This window comes from Canis lupus, chromosome X, assembly GCF_048164855.1.
Source record: "Canis lupus baileyi chromosome X, mCanLup2.hap1, whole genome shotgun sequence".
Lineage (NCBI taxonomy): Eukaryota > Metazoa > Chordata > Mammalia > Carnivora > Canidae > Canis > Canis lupus.
In genome coordinates, this window is record NC_132876.1 from 78077640 (window position 1) to 78086473 (window position 8834).

Genomic DNA, 8834 nt, shown 5'->3' on the forward strand with positions numbered 1-8834 from the left:
AAACCAGAATGACCCTACAACCCTGTAATCACACCCTTGGTATCTACCCCAAACACACAAAAAACACTCATTCAAAGGGATACATGCTCCCTGGTGTTTATCGCAGTGCTATTTGCAATAGCCAAACTATAGAAGCAGCCCAAGTGTCCACTGACAGATGAATGGATGGATAAAGAAGATGTGATATATATATATATATATATATATATATATATATATATATATATAATGGAATAATATTCATCCATAAACAAGAGTGAAATCTTGTCATTTGCAACAACATGGATACAGGTAGAGCATATAATGCTGAGTGAAATGTCAGTCAGAGAGAGACAAATACCTTATGATTTCACTTATAATTGAAATTTAAAACAAAACAAATGAGCAAAGGGTAAAGAGAGAGGGAGAGAGAGAGAGAGAGAGAAACCTAGAATCACTCTTAACTACAGAGAACAAACTGATGCTTACCAGAGGAGAGGTGGGGAGGTGGTGGTAAATAGGGAATGGAGATTAAAGAGCACACTTCTCATGATGGGAAAAAAATAAAATAATAAAATAAAACTTCAAGTTCATCCAAAAAATGCATTTCTTTTGTAAGAAAAACAACAGTTTTATTTGTAAGTAGCAACATAGAGAATGCTACAACAAGACCAATGAAAATGTGCTTTTGGATTCAGTAATTACTCACCTCAATATAAAGACTTAAAATGAACTGTCATGCCATAAATGAGGTTTCCTTTAAACTACTACAGAACATCTAAAACCTCATATCCACTAGCATCTTCTAGGCCAATAATGCTGATTGTTTAATAAGCATAGCCTCCATTATACAGCCCTGGGCTTTGTCACACCTTTTAAATGTCCTTCATATGAGCTATCCCACTTATGAATTCTATCACTGTCAAATTGCTTGGGGTGAAAAGTTTTCTTTTTTATAATGAATGGCTTGGGCACTTGAAACTTCTATCCTAGTACCGAGGCATTTTTTTTCTTACTATACTTGATTTTAGAAAGGGAGCAAATTCTTTTCCCAGAAGAGAAATGAGATTTTTAAACACTTCAAGATTGAGAAAGACCCATCAAATATAAATCCTTCTCACCATCCTCCTGATTCCTCAAAGAACGTTCTCCTCAGCATTCTTATCCTATTTAACAGTTATGAAGCTCATTCTTTTTTCTCTTCATATTCAACATGAGCTTTATGTGGATATCTATGCAAGGCAAATGAGAGCAGGCCCATGCTCTGCAAAACTGAAACCCTTGTAAATTCATACACACAGCAAAATAAACATACACTTATGAAGATTCTGATCAAGGGTCTCTCACTAAATAATATCTTCTAAAGCACTGCACGAAAGTCCTGGGGTCAAGGTCTGTGGGAAAAGTCAGGAGTTTACATTAGTTTTGGCCATAATGAAATCTGTCTGTTTACTCCCTAAACAAAGAAGCTTCAGTTGAGTCCAGCAGAGATATTCCACAGCACATTCTATCTGGGGATAGGCATCAGAGCCATCTGTAGGGCTTTTTGTTGATTTGATTCACATGTACATGCCATAGCTCCATCTTTGAGAGGCTGCCTCACCTAGGCACCAGTTGTTCTGATGCCCAACCATGATCCAAACAGATACTTGTGTGCCTACTATGCACAAGCAGGTGCTTTGCCAGGGATACTTAGTCACTCAACCAACAGGTAATTCCTAAGCCCAATCAAGAAGAGGTCTTTGAGAACAATGGGCATGCAGCAATGAATGCTGACTGGGGAAATAGGGAAGGCTCCTTAAATTGAGCGGTATCTGAACTGGGCCTTGGATAATGGGGAGAATACTAATAGGAGGGGTGTGACAAACAGAGGGGAAAACAAGAACACAAGCAGGGTGTAGAGAAGTTTTCTGGGAGATAAAGCTAGTAATATGATGTGGCTGGGACCTCTTGGAGAGGAGTTTGTAGGAGACAAAATATGCAAGAGAAGATAGGGCTAGGTTACCAAGGACCTTGAATGTCATGCTGAAAAGCCTATCAGATAACCTAAGAAACATGCTCAGATCTACATTTAGAAAGATTATTCTAATGGATGAATGGAGTAGGAGAATGGGAACACAGAAACCATCTAGGAAATTTTGCAACACATCCAGCGAGAGGTAATGCAAGCTTGAATTGGGATGGTGGAAATGTAAAGGAAGGGATATATTTGATAAACATCAGAGGTAGGATAGAAGGAATCATTGAGGAAATGATAGAGACATGTAAGGTGACCCCAAGCACTCAGGACAATGCTTGGCAAGTGACAGGTGCTCAGTAGGTATTTTCTGAATAGATTTAGCAAGGTTTTAGGTGCTCCCTGACATATATTGTAGCAGGGGAGTAGGTGGGTTTTAGGAAGACAAGTTCAGTTGAGTAGTTGCATGAAGGGGCTGAGAAATAACAGGCAGTGAAAGCAGATTACAGCTGGGTGGTAAAGGGAAGAGAAAAGATCCATTAACTCCAGAGAAAATTAAGGTAGACACAAAATTAGTTAGGAATGGGAAAGAGCACCTCAGTGGGCTAGTGAAAGAACCAGTGGGCATACAGAACCTGAAGAGATGAGGAGGAATATTAATTGCAGAGCATTTTCATCAAAGCAGAGTGGGAATGCAGGTATTCATTTGCAGTGCAGAATTACGTAACTCTTAATCATAAAAACAGATTAGGCCAGTATTTTATTTAAGCCCTCCTTTCCTTTTCAACTCCATCTCTCCATGCCTCAGAGCTTTTCATCTCTGTGAACCTCAACAAACAAAATGTTCTTTTTTACCCCTAGTACATGTCCCCATCCTTGGAATCATAATATGATGTTTATTTTAAGGCAGCTGCAGAAACCAAATTAAGAGAAACAAATGATCCTAACCAAGCCCATCCAGACACTTAAAGTATGTGCTCCCAAAGTTCAAACATATTTAAAATGAAAGGCCCATGTTCACTAATCTTCTAATGAAACACTGAAATCTTATGGACTATAAGATACCGAATAAGTTTGGCTGCTGAATTCCCACCACTTTCCAAATTAACAAGGCACTGGCATTCATGCATTGACATTTCTGTCAATGAAATAAATAATCTATGTTTTCTGTAGCTCAGTTTCTCTCATGAGATGACTAGACTTTGAGTTCTACATTTACTTCCAACTCAAAACTATTTATAATAGAATTATATAAGTATATAACCATAAAACAACTTCTATGACTTCACCTTGTTTCAACTTAATAAAGGGGTTTTGAACAAACAAATGAAATTAACAGTTATCATCACCTGTAGAAAAACAAGTGTGTGTGTGTGTGTGTGTGTGTGTGTGTGTGTGTCTTCAATACTTTAAAGCAACTGAGAATTGAAGTGTTGGTTGTAACATAAAACAACTTGGGATTTTTTGGTATACTCCATGAACAGAATTTCTTAAAACGTATGCAACAGATTAGGCAATCTTTGGAAGATGTTATCCCTCCATTTTGAATATATCCTTTAAGTACATGTTAATTTCAAAAGTTTTGTTTTGCCATAAAGTTTGAAAACAGGACTAACAGCCATTGTTTTGTTCAGCAACAGTTTCATCTGTAATAATGTCTCCCAAAGTAGTTCTGTATCTCAGAATGTATTTGGTCAAAGGTGATGAGAATGACTCCAAATCTACAAAGAACCTAAGACAGAGAAAGTGTTTTCCAAACATCATGCCAAATGTTCAAGTTGTCCTATGGATTGACACTACTTTAAACTATGTCTTGACAGAAAGACAGCTTTTACCAGTTGAAGAAGAAGGAGGAGGACGGACGGAGAACAGGAGGAGGGAGAAGAGGAGGAAGAAGAAGGGAGAAGAAAGTTCATAGAATTCTAATTTTAAATATATGTGAGGCCTCTCGTTCTATTTTTCTCTCAATTGCCTTCTTTCTGCTTATCCCTTGGAATTCTAACATTAGGATATCAAACTTTTCCAATTCTGGTAGGGAATAGAAAAAGGCAGAGATCTTTTCCAGGCCAGCCACTTCAATTTGTATCTACACATCTTTTTCACTCTTGATTTCTTGCTACTACTTGGTAATCTGAAAAATAAAAATCAATGGTCTTGGCAAGTAAACCAGACTTGTACAGAAGCATTAGTGCCTTTGTGCTTGCACTTTCCATAAGGCTTAATTAAACCTATGTACACAGGGACAGATTTACAAGAAGAGTGGTGGTGTAATTTGTAAAGATGAAATGTTGGCAGAAAAGAGCAATACTCCTATACATGCAAAGATATTCAATGAAAACTGCTAGCTTCTAAGAAAGCAAGTACATGAATTAAATCTAGCTACAATTTATCTATCCAGGTAGCTGCCCAGGATCTGGGACTATCATTACCTGCATACACGTTCCAGGAGGAAGATGGGGATTGATTATCTTTTCTCTTCTTGTTCACCAAAAGGACAAGTGAGTAGTACTTAGCCATTAACTAGCAGGATTCATCCATGAAGACTTAACAAGTTTGCTTCAACACTCTCCTAGTAAATTATACCTCAATTAAAAAACAATACTATGCTAATAACTACAAGTATTTAAAATTGAAGCTCTTTAATTCAAGCACCATTAAAGCTTTGCAAAACCACCAGCCTCCCACATCCCTAATTTTATTTTCCCTTTTCCTGGCTAGAAATCAACAATCTCCTGCTAGCCAGTAACATATCATTATGCACTTGAAAATTCATTTTCCTTATAAAAATAAGAAGAGTAGGATTATTAATCACTTCTGTGATTGGGGTGGGGGAGTCTAAGACCTAGCTTCCCCTGATTATGTTTTAGCCAAGTCTTTTTTGTGCTTCCTTTCTACTTTCTGTGAGATTTATAAACCATGGCTAAGGGCCCCAGCTCAAAAGTCACTACAATCAAATTAGAATACTATTATGAAGGTTTCTTGGAATAATACTTTTGTTTTCATTGCAGGGCACAAATTGGATAATTTAACTTAGGCGATGGATTAAAATAGGCCATCTGGCCATAATCCCTATCTCTGTATCCAGAGAATCCTGAAAGACAGGGTTTCTCTTACTTCTTTTGGACTGGGAAGGATGGTGGTTGTCTTCTTTATTGTCATTCTTTCTTCTTTTCCTGAAAATAAATTGCAAGGGATAGGGGAATATATTATCCAACAATTGCTCTTTTGGACACTTAAATTGCAAGCCAGTGGCAACATACACGTTTGAGATCTTGTCTGAGAAAATGCAAGTCACCATCTGCAACCCCAATGATTGATTGATTGATTGATTGATTGATTTAGAAAGATTTTACTTATTCATGAGAGAGAGAGAGAGGCAGAGACACAGGCAGAGGGAGAAGCAGGCTCCACGCAGGGAGCCCAAGGTGGGACTCGGTCCGGTGTCTCCAGGACCAGACCCTGGGCTGAAGGCGGCGCTAAACCGCTGAGCCACCGGGCTGCCCTACCCCAATGATTTAAAGTCAGGAGCATATATCACCAGGCAGGCACGAAGAGGAAAAATATGAAGCAGGAACTCTAAGAAAAGTCAAGCTGTGAATTTCACTTTAAAACATTAGGTTCTGAGGGTGACAGAACATGAGAGACTCCTAACTCTGGGAAACGAACAAGGGGTAGTGGAAAGGGAGGTGGGCGGGGGGTTGGGGTGACTGGGTGATGGGCACTGAGGGGGCACTTGAGGGGATGAGCACTGGGTGGTATGCTATATATTGCCAAATTGAATTCCAATAAAAAAATTAGGTTCATAAATTTGAAATGACCCCTGGGAATAATATAAGAACAAAGAGCATTTATTAGGTACAATTCCAAAATCTACCTTATTAGTTTCATTGTCTCCATTCCCTGAAATTACAGTTCTAGTTTAAGTTATTTTAACCCCTTCCATATGATAACACTTAGGATAGGTGTGGCTGCCAGTGTCTGTTTACTGTTAATGTTCTTATGAAAGTGGTGTAGGGACAAACACTGGAGACACTTTCTACGTGTGCTGTTATCTAATTATTGTTGTTATGCCAGCTACTATTATGACATAATGGTTACTTCACTAGATTGTCATCATGAGGTTGTGGCTGATTACTAACTTGAAATATTGTCTCTCAAAAACGTTTTTAGTGGTTGGCAAGATGACATCTTCAGCCGCAAGTCCCCTCTCAGGAAGTAATCAGATTTCAGCTTTTGACATTACAACTCCTGCAGACACCCTACATTTGAGCAGACATTCTCCCAAGGCATCTACTTATAGAGTAGTAGATGTTTTGTTTATGGTACTCCTAAGGATGGCTGAGTCTACTTATTTTTATAATTCCATTTCTCTTCAATTTTCCTCTCATCCCTGGGAGACTGAACACTGATCCTGTAGACCAGTGATTTCAAACTCTCTGTTAAAGTGGAAGAAACTCCTTTCTTATATGCAAAATTTGTAATAAATAAGAGTAAAAAAAGAGGAGTTACTATACTTAGAACACAGCCTCTTTAACCATACCCATCCCTGGATCCTCCTCCCTGTGCCACTCACGAACTTAGCCTGACCCTTCGTCTTAAAACTGAAGAAACAGCAGGGCCAGAGGGGCACCTGGGCAGCTCAGTTGACTGAGTGTCTGACTCTTGATTTCAGCGTGGGTCATGGTCTTGGGGTTGTGGGATCAAGCCCCACATCAGGCTCCACGTTCAGCAGGGAGTCTGCTTGGGAGTCTCTCTCTCTCTCTCTGCCCTTCACCCTACTTGTGCACTCTCTCCATTCTCTCTCTCTCTCTCTCTCTCTCAAAAAAAACTGTTTTGAGGAAAGAGCAGGCCCAGAGAAGCAAAGTGACTCAGAGAAAATAAGTAAAACCTGGTAGAGCTGGAACTAGAAGACAAGTTCTTTGAGCCCCATCCTAAGGCCCTGCACCAGAGTCTATAAAAAGAAAAAAAAAATAGTGAAGAACTGCGTGCTCAGTCAAACAACATCTTTATGGTAAAGCAGTTGTCAATAAAAATTCAGATAATGTGTGCACAGTGCTGTTAAAGGGAAACATGTTTTGTAGGAAATATGTGGTATTTTTTCAGACATATGAGCATGCCAAAGAAACGTAGAAGTATTAGCTGGACTCAGGAAGACAAAGACCATTACAGTCAGATCAGACTTACCATCGTACATACTCACTGTCCAATTATTACCAGCTAGACCCTAAGACCTGACATTTATTGCCCACCTGCTTGTACTCACTAACCTTTCTCTTCCATTTTTCTTTAAGCTCTTCTTCCTGGTTTACCTCATAACTCAGGCAAATGAAACCGGAAACCACCTCTCAGCTGACAGTGAAGGCCCTGACAAGACCTCCTGCTGGCCCAGACCACCCAGACCTTTGGAGCCAAACCCCCAGCTCGTACCTGCACAGATGGACCGTGGAGTGACCTCTGGAATGACCTACCATTACCTTTACCTCATTATAATACTAAAATCTCCACCCAAGGAGGATCCTCAGCCTCATTGACACAACACACAATGTATATCAAGGCATGTTTCCTTAAGGCCCGTGTGCAACCGTATGCCTACCTCTACATATGATGGCAAGGCTTCCCTGTTGAAATATTCATCCTAACCCTAAGCAAAAGGAATCCATGCATCCTCTCTCCAGGAGTCATGGCTTTGGAAGCCAATCCCCATGATCTAATTTGCTGCAAAAAGAAGTTTTGTGCAACAACTCAACCTGGTGCAGTTTCTGACTCACCAAGTGATGCAAGAAAGATGTTAGGGTCTGAAGCTGACAACCAGGAAAGAATTCTTGAGACGTCTTTGGTGCAAAAAGGTAACCATGAGGTATTAAAGCATGAGGACAGGACCCCTGGGCAGAAAGAGCTGCACTGGGGTCACAAGGAGTGGCCCGTTATATACATTCAAGTTGGGAGGGGGTTAGGGATAGCATAAGTATCTAGCGAATTTTGGAAGGAAGCTTTCCAGGACCTTGAGGGGGCTAGCTATTGTTAGGGAAAGGTCATTTATTACTGTCTAATAAAACCTTAGTCATGAGACCCTTCAGATGCATATCGGTGGGTCATATGCCTGGGGAGAGATTGCCAACAAGTATCTTGGGTGTGTAGAGATAAAGGAAATTTGTTTCCCGAGTAATTTTTATGTGTTAACGTAGACTGACAGGATCCTGGGGGTCCGGCTAAGATTGTCTTTTGCCCTTAGCAAAGCATTAACATTGAGGCAGCTGAGTTCCTAGAGGAACGTCACTCAGCCTATTTCAAGGACTTGTCAGTGGTCTGTAGGTAATCAGGAAATTTTTCTTTTGCCTTTGTTTCCCACATCACAAGGAGCAAACTCACATTGGTTCAGTTACAGAATGACTGTTCCTAATTCCGATAGCTGCTGGTAATTGGACCCCTACCTTCATATTTAGGACCAGAGAATACACTACCAGGGGCCAACGTGGCCCTGGCACTATTGGTGAAGAAGCCAAGGCACGGTGACGGTAAGGACTAGAGATGGAATGATACATGCCAAGTGGCCCAGAGGAACCATCCCTGCCACATCAGCCTTCCCTAATCCTGTCCCCAGAACCATAGCAACAGCAACAGGATGTCAAGGTGCCCAGGAAAAAAAGTGTGACGGGGTGGGGGGTGGGGGGGGGCAGGGCGAGGCAGTGAGGTCAGTGCTGTTCTCCCCGCCTGATCTGCTGGAGGTTTCCAGACCTGTCCAAGAACCCAGACCTGGTGATATCTGGGTCCTGTCACTCAACTGCCCAGCCGCCCCCACTGCTCCATGTGCATACCTGTACTGATCCCCTTCCTGGTCATTGTCCTCCTGCCCAGCCTGTTAACACGCTCATCCCTTGGGACACTTGCTGTCCTCTTC

General features: G+C 40.8%; 1 protein-coding gene across 1 annotated transcript; it reads right to left on the reverse strand.

Annotated features, from left to right (window-relative positions):
• Window positions 1-4961: 4961 nt before the first annotated feature.
• On the reverse strand, window positions 4962-5833 carry VCF2 (VCP nuclear cofactor family member 2). The gene is made up of 2 exons (XM_072816385.1): window positions 5811-5833; window positions 4962-5109 (listed from the first exon to the last, which is right to left on the reverse strand). Exons 1-2 carry the CDS (start codon window positions 5831-5833, stop codon window positions 4962-4964), a joined length of 171 nt encoding a protein of 56 aa, XP_072672486.1.
• Window positions 5834-8834: the final 3001 nt, after the last annotated feature.